Source organism: Danio aesculapii, chromosome 13 (genome assembly GCF_903798145.1).
Source record: "Danio aesculapii chromosome 13, fDanAes4.1, whole genome shotgun sequence".
NCBI classification, from domain to species: domain Eukaryota; kingdom Metazoa; phylum Chordata; class Actinopteri; order Cypriniformes; family Danionidae; genus Danio; species Danio aesculapii.
Window position 1 is genome coordinate 50,646,306 of NC_079447.1, and position 18,419 is coordinate 50,664,724.

The window sequence follows — 18,419 nt, forward strand, 5'->3', positions numbered from 1 at the left end:
CTTATTATGTACTCCCATCATTTTTGAATTGTAATATCAAGTGTCAAGATTATATATATATATATATATATATATATATATATATATATATATATATATATATATATATATATATATATATATATATATACATATTTATATATATATATATATATATATATATATATATACATATTTATATATATATATACATATTTATATTTATATGTATATATATATATGTATATATATATATGTGTATATTTATATATGTCTATATATATATGTGTATATATATATATATATGTGTGTGTGTGTATATATATATGTATATATATATATATATATATATATATATATATATATATATATATATATATATATGTGTGTGTGTGTATATATATATATATATATATATATATATATATATATATATATATATATATATATTATATATATATATATATATAAATATAAATATATAAAGACTCAAAATAATCAATAAAGATAATCGATTAACTTTATTTAATCAATTAAGAGTGTTAGGTTAAACATCAAATCAATATGACATGATATTGACAGGTTAATTGTACCTGATATAAGATTTTTACTTGAAATTTGTTCATGCAAATTGTTACGATTTTTTTTAAAGGTCCAGTGAAAATAAAATAACGTTTTTAAAGACGCTTGTATCATTATGTTAGTCTTCAATGATATCTATAAGCTAGTCTGCTCCAAAACAATTTGCGGTTAACTGATATAAACATGCAGTAACTTCCGCCTAAATGGATCAACGGTTTTATCCACGTCGCCTCATACTTCAGTTTCTCATCAAATCTTTCGACCAATCAATGCTCTCTAGTATCTAACATGCCCCACCCCCCTTCTTATTTGCTTTTCATATGATGCGCTTCAGCTTTAACACTCTCACTGGCAGAGCGGTGATGAAACAAAATGCTATTGGTTGCTCTTTAAAAAGGGGAGGAGCTGCTCTGTCCCGCCCTCTCTTCATTTTTAAATTGAGATTAGTTCAATGTAGTACGTGGGCCTTGATATTCTCCTCTGCTTCTCCTGCTGGCTTTGACCCAGTGGATCCGTGTTGTTGGTTTTTCTTCCAGCTTGGCTGCTGTGTGTTGAAGGAATGCTTTCTCTCTCGCTCTCATTGTTTTATAGCTCTCCTCAGCGTCAGGCTGGCCCCTTTCACAAACGTGGGATAATTAAATGTTTCGTTCTCCTTTAAACAGCGCTGCCATGCTCCACTCCTTCTCCTCAGGTCTGAGATTAATAAACAGCAGTGTTGTTTTTGAACGAAGCCGCACTTAGTGTTATAACTCATTGAGGGACATAAACTGCAGAACTTGCTCGGATTGTGTATAAACCGAGACGCTAAGACTCGGAATACTGACTTGAGCTTATAAACATGCCTGCTGCCATTCATGCGTGATTGGTTATGGGATGAACTTTGTATTGGAGAACAATGGATCGTGTTATAAGGGCCTGTTTGGGTGCTGGTTATAGTGTGTGAGAAGGGTTGCCGTATAGTGAGGGCGTGCAATATTTATCATCTTCAATAATATGGTAATGGTTGTTTTAACGATGTGCGAGCTGACATTATCACGTATGTCAGTCACTTCGCGGAAAAACAGCAAAAACACGTCCTGATAGTCTGACAGTTTGAACGCAGAGCCTGATATTCATTGGTAAGGGTTTTATTGTGTGATAGGGCAGTAATAGCACACAAGAAAGTGCACAACCTGATGAAGTCAGGTGGCCTATCCAAGTTTTAGGAACAACGAATAGTAACTTGATTTCTAGTTGATGATTTGCTATCAGAAGTGGCTTAAATGAAAGGCAATTATTGAATTATTTATTTATTATTAATAAATGAATTATATATTATTTTATTTATTATTATTATTATTACTATTTTTTATTATTATTATTTTATTATTATTATTATTTATAATTTTTTTGTAATTATTATTATTATTATTATTATTATTATTATTGTTTTATTATTTTTATAATTTTTTTACTATTATTATTATTATTATTTTTTATTATTATTATTTTTTATTATAATTTTTTATTAATTTATTTTATTATTATTTTTTTTATTATTATTATTATTTTTTTTTATTATTATTATTATTATTATTATTATTTTTTTTTATTATTATTATTATTTTTATTATTATTATTATTTTAATTATTATTTTTATTTATTATTATTATTATTATTATTATTTATTCTATTTTATTATTTTTATTAATTATTATTATTATTATTATTATTATTATTATTATTATTATTATTATTATTATAACAGCTCAGGGATGTTCACTGACAACATGTTTGTGCACTTTCTAAAGATTGTCGTTCTGTTTTTGAATAAAGGGTTGGAATCTAATCAGAAAAAAAATAAATAATAATCATCAGATTAATCGATTATTAAATAATTGTTAGTTGCCGCCTTGGTTAAAAGTCTGGTCACTTAACAGAAATAATGTCCAGTACTGAATATGTGGTCATGCTGCAGTGGAAACAGAATGAATATTGTGTCTGACTCCATCATGAGCTTGGAGGACTGCATCCATACATCTCTGCAATGACTCAAATCACTGATTAATAAAGTCATCTGGAATGGCAAAGAAAGCGTTCCTGCAGGACTCCCAGAGTTCATCAAGATTCTTTGTGTTCATCTTCAATGCCTCCTCCATCTTACCTCAGACATGCTCAATAATGTTCATGTCTGGTGACTGGACTGGCCAATCCTGAAGCACCTTGACCTTCTTTGCTTTCAGGATCTTTGATGTGGAGGCTGAAGTATGAGAAGGAGCGCTATCCTGAAGAATTCACCCTCTCCTGTGGTTTGTAATGTAATGGGCAGCACAAATGTCTTGATACCTCAGGCTGTTGATGTTGATCATCTACTCTGCAGATCTCTCGCACGCCCCCATACTGAATGTAACCCCAAACCATGATTTTTCCTTCACCAAACTTGACTGATTTCTGTGAGAATCTTGGGTCATGTGGGTTCCAGTAGGTCTTCTGCAGTATTTGTGATGATTGGGATGCAGATCAACAGATGATTCAGCAGAAAAATCCACCTTCTGCCACTTTTCCAAATGATCAAGTAGAAGATCAACTTGCTCTTACAACTGAGATCCACAACAAGACTTTTGTCAGGTGTAATAATTATCAGCATAAGCTCAAATGTGACATGTAAGGGTTATTTATAACCGTATTTATAAGTATAAAGCGAGAAATTACATTACATAACCATAGGGTTTGACTATTTTAATGAAAACATTGTTTTATTTTTCATGGCAAAGTTGGCATTAGCATGAAATTGCTCACATATTGAATATATATGTTCAGTTCTAATCTATTGAGTCGTCATGTATTAAAGCCGGTTTCTTCTTGCTTTGACACCTCCACGTGGTCTCCTCCTCTTTCCTCATGACCCTCCCCCGTCCCAGAGCACAGTACAACAGCTTACAGCGTGTGTGTGGAACGGCAGAGGTTAAAGACGTGTGAGCAGAGCAGCTTTAGCCACTCCCTTAGCCAAGCAAGATTTTCTTTTTTTATCCCTTTATCTCCTCCTCCTCTCGTTTCCCTTGTTCTCGCTCTCGAGTGCTCAGTCGCTCGCTCGGGCTTTTTTCTATGAGCAGCACCGTCCCGAAAGAAACAATGTGTGTGTGTTAGACTGAGAAAAACCGAGGCGTCCGGGAAAAGAAAGACAGACTAGAAGAAACGCAGCAGTGAAGAATGGAGGACAGTACGACAGATTTAGCTCCAGCGTGCAACTCTACGGCCATGCTGAACCACAACTGCACCGGTAATGCAGCGCTGCGTTATTGTGTGTGTGTGTGTGTGTGTGTGTGTGTGTTAGAGCTTTGGGAATTGACTTTGTGAAGGAAATGTCTTGAGATGCATGCTTGTGTGTGTGTTTGATTGAGGTAAAGTGATGCTACTTTGAATATTCGCTCTGAAATGGCATGCAAGTACGACTTCAAAACAACATTAGCACTATTAAATTAGCTGTACTTTGATAGTTATTAGCCGCTAATGATTTCACTATTTAAGATTTGCAAGGAACTCTTGTCTAAAATTATATTAAGAAGGTGAAAGTCTGAATGTGCGACTATAAAATCAACTTTACCTCAGTGTGTGTGATTGATTTTGTGAAAGAGCTGTCTTGAGACATGCTTGTGTGTGTGTATGAGTGTGTGTGTAAGTGTTAACTTGCTTCTTCCTTTTTTTTGTCACATGGAGGTTCCCCTCTGCACACCACATATAAAGGAAGTGTGTGTGTAACGCTCTAACCTGTGCTGTGTGTGTTTAGTGAGAGTAAAGATCATTTGAATGCTCGTTGGGGCTGTTAATGTGAGAAACGCTGGTAGAGAGAGTGTGTGTGTGTGTGTGGTTGTGCTTCAGATACAGGGTGTTTCATGTTTATGTTGGGTTCATAAACCTAGCATGCTTTTGTTTAGTTTTTTTGGGGAAAATTGTGCAGTGTTTGTGTGTTTTTAAAATATATTTTTCTCTTGCATTTCTCTCATTGGATGATCAGGTGTTGTTTTAGACTAAAATGCTAATTTATTGCAAGTTTCAGCATCCATTTCACTTAGTATTTTGTTTATATACAGTTGAAGTCAGAATTATTAGCCCCCCTTTGAATTTTGTTTCCTTTTTCAAATATTTCACAAATGATGTTTAACAGAGCAAGGAAATTTCCACAGTATGTCTGATCATACTTTTTCTTCTGGAGAAAGTCTTATTTGTTTTATTTCGGCTAGAATAAAAGCAGTTACTAATTTTTTTTAAACACCCATTTTAAGGTCAATATTCTTAGCCCCTTTAAGCTATATTTTTTTGATAGTCTACAGAACAAAACCACTGTTATACAATAAACTTGCCTAATCTACCCTAACCTGCCCTAATTAACCTAGTAAGCCTTGTAAACTGTCACTTTAAGCTGATCTAGAAGGCTCTCTGAACCATATCTACGTTCAAATATTATTTACTGTCATCATGGCCACGATACCATAACTCAGTTATTAGAACTGACCGTTATTCAAATATATGATTAGAAATGTGCTGCATAATCCTTCTCTCTCTGTTAACAGAAATTTGGAAAACACTAACCGGGAGGATTAATAATTCTATATACCGTGTTCAGCAAATAAAGTCTTTTAAATTCATAGGAAGCTTTACAAATATATTTGTGCATACATTAGATTAGTCAGTACTGAAGCCAAATCTGAAGCTTATCTAACAAAATAACCTACGATAACAATCCAAAAAACTAGCACAGCCAAATTTATATGTTATAAAAAATATTAAATACAAATTTAAAAAGAGGAGAAATCAAGAGAAGCAAAAAAAAAAAGGGAAAAATTTAGTTGAAATCTTGAAGGTTGTAAATATTATTTTTTGCTATATATAGCTTAAATTTAATTGTATTATCTTTCATTTCTAAATATGTTTGGTGACTAAAATATTATTTTAATCAGTATATCTGTTCAATAAGTCTGTTTTGTTGAAATGCACCAAAATACATTGCCTATATCATGATAAATGGATCAAAATATTGATTTTCAAAATGGGCTGTACTCGATTATGCTGAGCACTTTATATATTTATTTAAGCTTTTTTATTTTTAAACAAAGCAGTACAAAGGAAACCACCGTGTATGAACACTGAGTTTTTCTGTGTTTTCTAAATTGTCGTTGTCTATGTGGTGATTGGATTATTGAAAGATGGATGTTGCTAACAAAATGAGGGATGTGGATGACAAGTGGATGAATTCAAAGCAGAAGTGAGACATGCACTGATATAGTCCCGCCCTAAAGAATTGATAGCCCCACCCTAAATGACTGATAGCTCCACCCTAAAGGACTGATAGCTCTGCTCTAAAGAACTGATAGCTCCACCCTAAAGGACTGATAGCTCCACCCTAAAGGACTGATAGCTCTGCCCTAAAGAACTGATAGCTCCACCCTAAAGGACTGATAGCTCCACCCTAAAGGACTGATAGCTCTGCCCTAAAGAACTGATAGCTCCACCCTAAATGACTGATAGCTCTGCCCAAAAGAACTGATAGTTCCGCACTAAAGGACTGATAGTCTGACCCTAAATGACTGATAACCCCACTCTAAACGACTGATAGCCCCACCCTAAATGACTAAATGACGCCGCCCTAAAGAACTGATAGTTCTGCACTAAAGGACTGATAACCCACCCTAAATTACTTATAGCTCCATCCTAAAGGATTGATAGCCCTGACCTAAAGTACTGATAGCTCCGTCCGATAGGACTGATAATTCTGCCCTAAAGCATTGATAGCCCTACACTAAAGGACTGATAGCTCCACCCTAAAGGACTGATAGCCCTGCCCTAAATGACTGATAGCCTCGCCCTAAAGGACTGGTAGGCCTGCAATTAAGGATTGATAGCCCTGCCCTAAATGACTGATAACCTCGCCCTAAAGGACTGATAGCCCCACCCTAAAGAACTCATAGCTCCGCCCTAAAGGACTGATAGTCCCGCACTAAAGGACTGAAAGCCCCACTATTAGGGACTGATATCCCTGCCATAAAGGACTGATACTTCTACACTGATAGCCTCGCCCAAAAGGATCGATAGCTCCACCCTAAAGGATTGATAGCCTTGCCGAAAAGGACTAATAGCTCCACCATAAAGGACTGATAGCCCCACACTAAAGGACCGGTAGCTCCACCCTAAATGACTGATAGTTCCGCCCTAATCGTCTGATAGTTCTGCTCTAAATGACTAGTAGTTCCGCCCTAAAGGATTAAAAGCCCCACCCTAAACGACTGATAGTTCCGCCCTAAAGGTATTCCATGTGACCAAGAAGTGAAGAAAGCTATGTCAAGGGGGAAGGGAAGGTTATGGTATTTAAAGTTTATGAGGACAAATTAATTTTTACTAAAGAATGAAGTAAAATCTAACATTATAATTTTACAACCCATATTTATTTTTAGTCTCATCTTCAATAAATGATTCAGTTATCTTTACTCATGAAACTTCATGTTTCATTGCTAGATGATCATCTTTGCAGAATTATTCAGTGGCATATTTTGAGAAGAATATTTTGATATCTGGTTGTCGCCACCTATTGGTTAAATAATGTAATTGCTGCCGTCTTTCATTTTCTGAGCACATGACGGTGATTTTAATCTTTACCGTAAACATCAGTGGCTTTATCTGAACTAGAAACCGTTCTCCCAGTACTTCTGTGTTATTTTACTGTTTGCAACTTCATAATTAACTCAAAAGACTTAAGACAGAATCTCTTTCTTGATTTTTGCATTTTTCAAACACAGATTTGAATGCAGCGATATGAAGGATTAATAAACATATGCAAATCACCATCAATCAAAATTCATGTTGCGTGGATATCGAGATCCTGATCTTTTAATGGTTAATCGTGCAGCTTACACTGAATGCATTATTGAAAGCTAAACAAGTAGTGACAGAAAACACCTTAATAACCTAAGAAACCCACCACATGCCAAATAACCTACCACAACTTCTTCTGTCGTCATTGTGTTTTACAGGAAAACCTAAATGCGTACATACATGGGATTTGAATGACAGAAAAGGCCATATATCTGCGATCAAGAATGCATGATTATATGCTGTCATAGCTTTGCAGTGAAAAAAGATGATTATAATGGAAGTCAATAGGGCAAAAACAGCCATGAACATACAGTAATGAAAGGCTAGTCAATTTGCCCAGAGTGTATTGTTGAATTTTTGAACATTTTCAAAGCATTTTCCCCCAAATATGAGTCAAAATAAGATTAATCACCAAAACTCATTCCATTTGCTGAAACAGTGGCTAGATTAGGACTCAAAATCACGCCAGAGTGGATGAAAACATTGCCAACAGCAGACAAGGATTAAGGATAAACAGAAGAAAGAAACCCAAACAGGAACAAGTGGAGGATGAGTAAATGATGACAGAATTTTCATTTTTAGGTGAACTGTCCCTTTAATAAGAAGAATACACAGTTTTTTTTCCAGCTTATAGTACAGTACATACTGTACAAAAACAATATCAGATATAACTTACACATGAAGCAACACGTGTATTTTCTGAGGGATAGCTTAAACAAATAACCAAAACAAACAAACAAACAAACAAACAAACAAACCAAATTTACCAATCCCAAAAAGGTCAAGAGAGTTCCTATCATTCACAAGGACGGACAATAGTGCGCACTTGCACACTACATAGCTGTCGTGTCGAGATGCTCCGGTTGTCCGTCAGTGGCGCAGTCGGGCTCGGGCAGGGAAAGGAAAGCTCGCCGTGCCAAAGCAGGCGGAGTCGGAAACGCGAAAAATCAGCTCCGGTGCTCCCTCCCTCCCCCGCCGGAGGTGCAAACGACCGTACTGGAGCAGCTCAGGGAGCCGCCGCGATTGACTGCCCCAGAAAAGCGCCGCGTTGTCCGGACTGAGAATCAGCCGCCAGTCGGTCATCCCTTTATCCCTGCATTTAAGCGGATCAGATATAGAGGAGCCCGCGTCACAATACACGAGCTCTCCCTGCTGATTACTTCACAAAAAGAGGACGGTTCCCCCTCGGTCGCTTTTGGGAATTTCTCCCTGGATATTTTACCCCCAGAAATGGACGGTTTCGCCGGTAGTTTAGGTGAGTGTGCTGCAGTGTTATGACTATTAATAGATGCGTGTTGTGCAGACATGGCGAGTGTGGAATGTGTGCGTGCTTTTCACTGTCTGTCGTGGGTACAAAGCGTTGTGTCAAGACTCATACCACGGTTCTTGGTGACTGTATATCTTTTACCCTGCTGTTTATTTCCGTTGTTAAAACCCCGCTGTGACATGGCATTGGAAAATGCTCTGAACACGCCACGCGCTGCTGCTCGAGTTGTATGCTATAAGAAGCACCTATGTTTACTTGCATGTAATGCAGCAAGGATAGTGTTACACTAGCAGGTAAAGCTCTGGTTGTGTGGAAATCAATTACTGGAATGACACACACGCGTTTATTTCCCTCTATCAGTGCAAGAGAATCACATACATGCAGATTTAATATTGTGATATGCTATGATTGAGGTAAGGTTGGGGTTATATTCGCACATTCATTTAAACAGTGCCTATATTATTTACCACGCTACTTTAATAATATTAGGTCTGAAGTTGCATGCACGTATGACTAAAAAATACATTAGCACTATTTAATTGACTAAACAGTGTTGATCTTTCATAGTCATTGGGTGATACTAGTGTTCCCCTATTCAGATATTGCAAACAATGCTTTTCTGGAAATATATTAATAACTTTACCCTAATATGTTTATGCATATTACAATTGTAAGACAAGCTAATCACATTAAACATGCAAATGAGTACAATTGAAAGCTAGCATGCAAATATTACATTCATACCTGTCAACATTGGGATGTGAAAATAAGGATGGAGGTAAAGTTGGTTTTATATTCGCACATTCGTTAATTTAACTGTCTCTATTTTGTTTACCACGCTAATTTAGATATTCAATCAGAATTACCCTGCAAGTATGACTTAAAAACAACATCAACACTATCTAATTAACTGTAAACATGCTTGTACTTCGTGATTGACTGCTAAGATGATTTCCCAGTTTAGAATTTTCAAATAACACTTTTCTGAAATTATATTAAGGAGAATGTCTGAATGTCCGAATATAAAACCAACTTTACTGTACCTCTATAAAATAAGGGATACACCCCATCCAAAAAAAAATTTAAAAATCCCCCAAATTAGTATATTGCTAATCTGGAGCTGTTTCATTGTAAATAAACAGTTGAGATGGTCAGTAATATATTATTATTATTATTATTATTATTATTATATTATTATTATTTACAAAGGATAGTATAGCATATACATATGCATTAGAAAAAGCTGCAAATAAATTTAAGTTTAGCCTATTAAAATTAATAGCTATTATAAAGAAATTGAATTAAGTTATCAAATCTCATTAACGTTTTCTTCACTGAATAATTTACACATTCTGATTAAAGAGTAGCGAACGAATCTCTCATTTAGCCTAGATCTTCCGTTTGATTTCATTAAATAACAGGCATCACTTTACAAATGCACAGATCCATAATGAAAGCATTCAATTGCTTTCCTAACTGTTTATGTTTAGATGTTGCTTTTATTATTATTATTATTATATTATTATTATTAATATGTGTATGGCTGTTCAAAAACGCACCCAAAACCCAGGGTGTCCACTTTCGCTCCACTTCAAATCGTGTATACAAACTCCGTTTGGGAAAACAGCATCTTTTTAAGCGCGTCTGGCAGTCACGCACCGCTACATGAACTGACTATTTTGAGGATTGCAAAAGAGTGGCATCAGCTCCTGTAATGGAAGGGAAGGGAATCCCGCCATATTTATATTTAATTCAAAGATTTTCATACCTAAATAAATTGAAAGCACAGAACAGATTCACATTTAAGAGCAAGAGGCGTCCCCTGGTGGTTCGGCGGTATGGGTTGCGTATAAGGAGAATCGACTGATGTTTATTGCCACTCTTTGCGGGATGATAACAGGATCGAATTGTGAATAGAGTTGATAAAACGGGAGGGTGGACAGGTATGTACATTGGCATAATCGACATAAAAGACAAACATTTAAACGACTGAAGTCAATGTGAGATGTTCAGATGATGTTTTTATTCGCATTTTCAAAAATTATGCTCAGCTTTGTGTTTTCATTCAACTATTTTTTATGCGCAAATCCAAAATGCACATACAAATAGATGGATGGAAACCACTAATCACAAGCATAGACATAATATTGACACAATGTGTTTCGATTAGATTTTTAACTGCAATCTTTCTAACAAATTTTAACACATATTTTTTTTAAAGTTGGTGTTTTCTATCAATTCAAATGTTGATAAAGGCAAGGACAAACATCAGTCATAATATACTGTCAGAATAAGGTCATTAGAGCAGCAGGCTGTGATCTGGTTTTCTGGATTTCTGTGCAGATTATCTGGTCAGATAACAGTCATGTGGCAGCAGAAGTTGCTTTTATATTTGCACATTCAGACATTCGCATTCAATAAAATAGCAAAGCAGAATGAATTATCATGACGTATTGTTATGAGCACAACCAACATTATATTTGTTACCGTAACTCTACCAATTTTTAAAATTGCTGATGAGCACACTTATCTCTACGGACGGAAGTGATGTTATCGTTTATGTGAGGAAACGATAACATCAACGTCCGTCAGAAGGCACAAATACTAACAGCAAAGATTTTAACTAATCTAAATATTCAAGTTTGAATCCTTTTATGGATGCATTGTTGTTTACTGATCTTAGCATCTCAATTTAATGCAACACACAGTTCAAGTGAGAATTATTAGTCCCCTGTAGGGCTGCATATTATATCGTTTCACCATCGACATCGCAAAGTGTGCATTCACTATAGTCACTAGGCATGAGCCGGTATACGATTCTGACGGTATGATAACCTTGGATAAAAATATCACGGTTTGACTGTATTGTGATTACTGCTATAAAATATTATTTTTAAATGTCTGGGTAAAAAAAACCTTCAAACGGTTCACGTTAAAGATCTGAACTTCCCATCACTACTGGGTATTTAACCTCAGACAAATTGTACTTAGGCCTGCTATCTTGTGGGCTGTTGTATAGATGAATTACCATGTTTGTAAATATTCAGGATGCGCCCGCAGCGAGGTTGCAGAAAAAACCAGGAGCGCTAGCATTTACAGCGAGGGAATGACATCCGATGCGGTACAGAGTTTGTTGTTGTCTTAGAAATAAGTTATATTGATTATATGTTATTTACATAATGCTTTCAGTGTATTATAACAGCTTGTCACCCAGGATAAGCACAGTTATTCTGCAAAATTAACGTTAAAGTGAGCGGCGTTCGTCTGACAGGTCCATTTGCGATAGCACCCTCCCAATGGATATTGGATGAGACGAAATGGCCAAGCGTCCAGCCCCAAATATACAACTATCTCATTGAAACTCTAAGTGCCTACAAGAAATAATGCTCCATCATAACCAGATTCAAAACTATGTAGTGCTTAAAACCGAGGTTCTGCCTAGCCAAAGACAAGGAAGAGGATGGAGCTATACAAGCCCTGGGTAATCATCAACAAGCAAAACAACTGCATTCTGACAGTGAACTGCACCTGTACGGCAGGATATGTGAACTTACATTTTTACGTTTCGTTCTTAGCATTCAGTGTCCGCAGTTTAATTCACCATATTTAACTATTTGCTGAAATCAAAAACGAATAATGTGTATGATTCAGCATAGAGCGAACTTACCTCATATAACATGAATCCTGCAAAGTCCAGCATTTTTAATTAGGTCCTCACTCCGTTCAGCTCCCTTTTAGCCAAAGACGTCTGCGGTTGGCATTAAAAGCTGTGTGGTGTACGGTAAAAGTGAAGATTTCTATTTTGGTCTTCGAATTTGGCATCCTACTGCACAACACGACATGTTTGCTATTGTAACCGATCTCTTTTTGCAACCGGGAGCCCGTGTGACGCCCTGTGTGACGTAGGTTGGTAATTCCTCTATTTGAATTTGAGGATGGGTAGACGGTAGTGGTAGATGGTAGTGTTCTTGTGTCAAAAATGTAACCTATCTTTGCTTGAATTTTTATTGTACAATATTTATTCTGATGATTTTGAATCTTGCGCCTAACAAATATCCTTATTTACAAAAACAACTAACAAAAAAACTAATACTGAAACTAAAAAAACTGAATTTTAAAATATAGACTAATAAAAACGAGTAAATCTTCCTCTAAAAACAAATTAAAAGTCGGCGCCAGTGATGTAGTGGTTAGTGCGTCTAAACATGTACTCCAGTGCTCATGGCGACCCGAATTTGATTCCGCCTCGCGGTCCTTTGCCGATCTTTCCCCTCTCTCTCTGCTCCCCATGCTTTCCTGTCAGTTCTCTGTACTTTCCTATCCAATAAAGGTGAAAACCCTGAAAAAATGATTATAAAAAAAAACAACTAATTAAAACGAACTAAATTTGCGAACAAATCCAAAACTATTCTAACCTTCTGCTGGGCACATTTATCCGATGAGCCTGGGTTGCATTTAACAGTCTAGCGGTTATCAACCCACGTCATCTAGATTTAATTTTCAGTTGAGTTATCAGTCAGAAACTTCATTTTCTAATGTCAAAGGTGAAGCTATCAGACACAAAAGTGCAGCGAGCATGTATGAAACCACATCTCGCATCAGGTTTTTCACCACAGGTACATCCGTCAGAGTCCGTCTGCTCCTCAGCCACATGCAACCTCAGCGTAAAACTGGCACCGCTTTCACCTTCACCCCTGCGTCAGAGGTGGCACAAGCACAAATGAAACCCACTTCTTCAGAGTTTTCGATATGACGTGCAGATCCATTCTGGTTCGTGGAAGATCTAGATGTGGTTTTCCGCAATCTGAAGTGTGGCTTTGGTGATGACGACTGAAAAGCTAAACCTGAAAAGATCTGTGCGCGTATAGAAAGACTGATTTCCTTTCCTGACATCTGCCATGTGGGTCATGTGCGTTGTGGATATGCGCATAAAAAAAACCATTTGATGAAAATGCCAAGATGCGCATACATTTTAAAAGGGGCATAAAAAACATGTGCGCATAACTGAGCAGGATAAACTGTATATTCGATAAGAAAAGATGCGCATAAACTCGATGGAAACACTTTTAATTGAATAAATTCCAGCATGTGCATTAAGAAAGGTCATGTGTATTTTATATATACTTATATAAAAATACAAATGATTTTGCCAAATTCTTATAAAAAATTGTTAATTTTGGGTCAAGAGTTACATTTTAACTCCAATAGCCTAGTGGTTAGTGCGTCGACATATAGCACCCAGGTGCTCGCGGCGACCTGAGTTCGATTCCCGGCTCGAGGTCCTTTGCCGATTCTTCCCCTCTCTCTGCTCCCACACTTTCCTGTCTTTAAATCTCCACTGTTCTATCAATAAAGGTGAAAACCCCTATAAAAAATGTATGTTCTGTAGGGGTGGGCGATATGACCTAAAATTAATATCACGGTATTTTTCATCTTTTGAACGGTGACGGTATAAAATCATGGTATTACTTTCAATAGCAAAATAATATACATCTCAAGGAAGAACGGACAAAAGAAAGTCTCACTTCTATCACTCTTTAAAAGTTTGGGTTTGGGTCATTGTAAATGCTCAGTCTCGTTATGAGCTGATCTTCATTTCTCTGTGTTGGTGGAATAAAGCAGGCGAGTCAGCCGCACCAATTTATGAGCAGACAGAGCAGGATTCTCACGATGACCACCGGCGCAATACCGCTCTTTGTTATGAGCCGTAGTTTCAGTGTAAACTTAGTAAAGGCGAGTTCTTTGGCGATGATGTGTACAGTGTTAGATTTTATATTTAGCGGACATTTGCGCTGAATACGCGGTGAATGCAACGCATCGAGATTCGGGCACCTTCTCCGAAAACACTCGATTGATCTCAGCTGGGGATCAACATTTACCTCATGTCATGATCGCTGTCATCTGCGCCATTATTATATTATAACTTTAGGTGAGGTTTGCAAACCTGTGCACTTTTCACTCTTCAGCCGTTTGCATTTCCTGCAGTAACAAAAGCTCCCTGTCAGCGGGAAGCGTTGAGTGACTGACAGCTAATATGAACCAATACAGCAGCAGGGTAGAGCGATTCAGCAAGTTTTTAGAGAAAATCAAATCAGATTGCACTACAACCATTATATTCAGACACACAAATGCTCCCAAATATATTATGAGGGCGCATAGATTACATTTCGGGCGCTCATGCGACCAAAATGGTTGCAATTTCGAGCCCTGTAGTAAGGCAAGGCAAGGCAAGGCAAGTTTATTTATATAGCACATTTCATACACAGTGGCAATTCAAAGTGCTTTACATAAACAGGAATAAAAGAAACAAGTATAAGAGAAATAAAAACAAACATAAAAATGGTAAGAATAAAAATAAAATAAAATAAAGCTGATAAAATGTGTTATAAAAGAATTAAAAAGAAGAGAAAAACATAGTAGTTCGATCTGTCGGACGTAGCACAGTGCTCATTCAGTAAAGGCACAGCTAAACAGATGTGTTTTCAGTCTTGATTTGAATGTGCCTAATGTTGGAGCACATCTGATCATTTCTGGAAGCTGTATAAGTAGAAGTATAAGTATAAGTATAAGGACATGTATTCAGACCACAACTGAACGTTTGAAGAAAATTGAATGCTTATTATTTAGAATTAGCTATTATTGATGTAAATGCAGCCGTTCAAGGCGCATAATTGATTTATTACGGTATTGACGGTATTAGAAAATCCATGTCGTGGCGCAATGTCACACCGGTGATGACTATGACACCGGTGTACCGCCCACCTCTAATGTTCTGTATAAAAAGATTAGTGTTAACTTTGATAAACAATTAGATTTTTTGTCTTTATTTCCCTATCCTAATTATGCATCATAATATTTATTTATATCAATAAAGCAGAGCCAGTTTTTATGTTAAGAAGCATGCAGTGTGTAGTAGTTGAGTTATGTGCTCTTACAAGTGTAGGTCAGTAGGTTGGTCTTAGAGTCGTGCGCTGCCTTTTAAGGCCTCTGCATGTTTGTAGTGCTGTTATGATGTGTAAAAGCCTCTGAATGGAGGTGTATGGTCTACAGCTTACGTATCTGTTGAGATGGCGTCAGTTTTTGCTCTGCACCCTATCAGCCGCCCAACTGTCAAACTCAGCATATAAATAGCAGCCGCCCCGTCCCGCCACAGCCAGGTGCATCCCCCACCTCCATTTCTCAATCCGGGCCTCTGTGGGTGTAATTCAGCCTTTCACACCACTGCACTGGGGCTAAAGCTCAGGGTGGAGAATATAGGGCTGCACGATATAAATGGGGAAATTATCAATCCAGGCTAATTGGAAATATGTATCCAGGACTACTTTTTTTGAGAACCGACAAATAGGCCTGTCACAATAATCAATATATTGGTTTATCGTGCAAAACATGAACATGATAATTATTTTCGTGATAAACATGGACTTTTTTGGCCACTCAATTTACACTTTATTAGGTACACCTTACTACTACCAGGTTGGACCCTCTTATGCCTTGAAAATATTCCTCAGAGATTTTGCTCCATATTGACATGATAGCATCACACAGTTGCTGCAGATTTGTCGGCTGCACATCCATGATGCGATCTCCCGTTCCACCCCATACCAAAGGTGCTCTATTGGATTGAGATCTGGTGACTGTGGAGGCCGTTTGAGTTCAGTGAACTCATTGTCATGTTCAAGAAACCAGTCTGAGATGTTTTGGGCTTTATGACATGGTGCGTCCTGCTGGAAGTAGCCTGTAGTACACTGCGGTCGTAAAGGGTCAGCAGTAATACGCAAGTAGGCTGTGGCGTGACACGATGCTCAATTAGTACTAATGGGCCCAAAGTGTGCCAAGAAGATATCCCCCATTACACCACCACCACCAGCCTGAACCGTTAATACAGGGTAAGATGGATCCATGCTTTCATGTTGGTGATGCCAAATTCTGACCCTAAAATCCGAATGTGGCAGCAGAAATGGAGACTCTCTGATGAGGCAACGTTTCTCCAATCTTCTATAGTCCAGTTTTGGTGCGCCTGTGTGAATTGTAGCCTCAGTTTCCTGTTCTTAGCTGACAGGAGTGGCACCCGGTGTGGTCTTCTGCTGCTGTAGCCCATCTGCCTCAAGGTTGGACGTGTGTGTATTCAGAGATGCTCTTCTGCAGACCTCGGTTGTAACGAGTGCTTATTTGAGTTACTGTTGCCTTTCTCAGCTGGAACCAGTCTGACCATTCTCCTCTGACCTCTGGCATCAACAAGGCATTTGCGCCCACAGATCTGCCCCTTACAGGATATGTCCTCTTTTTCTGACCATTCTCTGTAAACCCTAGAGATGGTTGTGTGTGAAAATCCGAGTAGATCAGCAGTTTCTGAAATACTCAGACCAGCCCGTTAGGCATCAACAACCATGCCACGTTCAAAGTCACTTAAATCATCTTTCTTCCCCATTCTGATGCTTGGGTTGAACTGCAGCAGATCGTCTTGACCATGTCTACATGCCTAAATGCATTGAGTTGCTCCTATGCGATTGGCTGATTGGACAGGTGTACCTGATAAAGTGGCCGGTGAGAGTATGTTTTCATATTTTCTGAAATTCCATATCACTATCAGTGCTATGCTAAGCTAATAGGTTAATAGCTAATAGGTTAAGCTAATGACTTGATAAATAAAGGCTAACACAAGAAATGTAACTGTTTTTTTTAGCTCATATTGACTCAATTAGCTCATATCAGTTTTACCTCATAACATTACTGTCTAAATGATTTATAAATGATTTAGTAAAGATAAATGATTCAAATTAGAAATAGTGACATAAATAGTTCATCCATAATACAGACAAAGCAGAGTGTCGTTAATGACTCATTTGAGTAACTGGATCTGGATGGATTAGCGTGCTAGCTCAGGTTTCTCGTTCGAGGAAACGTAACAGCCTGTCTTTTGTGCTCATTATTATTTCCTCTCTGTTTGTGAAAACCCCACAAGGGTCAGATGCAAATACATTTTAAAGGGCACCTATGATGCAAAATGAATGTTTGTAAGCTGTTTGAACAGAACTCTGTGTGTATAGTGTGCATAGACCGTAAAAGATATGGATGTAGTATAGGTGACGTTGCCCATAGGTTTCTTAACACTGCAAAAGAAGCTACGAGTAGGTGTGGCCAACCGTCACTATTTTGTTCACACGTCATGATGCCAAACAAGGGCAAAGAGGCGGAGCTACAGACGCCTGCTAGCATTTTGCTTAGACAGGCTTTCCTATGGGAGAAACACTTAATACTTCATTACCTGCGACTTGTTTGTGTTCTGACCACTGGCTTGGTTGTACACTAATCAATAAAGTCTTTAGACTTTTAAAAACACTGTTGTAACACATTGAGCCACTAAACATTATTCTTATGACGTTTACTACAGGAGGAAAACGCAAATTACTTCCAAACACTTCAGATGTAGTCTGTGTTAGTAAATGCAAGGCTATTGATGAACTCCAGGCATAACACTGTGTGACAATGTTTCAGATGACTGATCTAGAGCCTTCTGCTAATCAATCTGTCAGATTCTGGAGTGCATTACAGCTCTCAAGAACATTATAAATGATAAATGATCTTAAATAAAACAAATACATTTATAGAGATGATATAGAAGTATATAATTTCACTCACCTGGGAAATGGAGGCCACGTGAAGAGTTTATGAGCACAATTAAGTGCACACAGCATGCCATATCATCTGATAATTGCAGGAAATGATTCCAAAAGGCAACTGACT

The 18,419-nt window shown here is 37.3% G+C and overlaps 1 protein-coding gene across 1 annotated transcript in view; it reads left to right on the forward strand.

Annotated features, from left to right (window-relative positions):
- Nucleotides 1-8,371: 8,371 nt before the first annotated feature.
- The window catches only part of LOC130239223 (echinoderm microtubule-associated protein-like 4), a 127,386-nt gene continuing 117,338 nt past the window's right edge, over nucleotides 8,372-18,419 (forward strand). Inside the window, exon 1 of the mRNA XM_056470287.1 lies at nucleotides 8,372-8,663. Coding sequence (XP_056326262.1) covers nucleotides 8,639-8,663 — 25 coding nt within the window. The 5' untranslated portion in view covers nucleotides 8,372-8,638. The remainder of the gene's footprint in view (nucleotides 8,664-18,419) is intronic.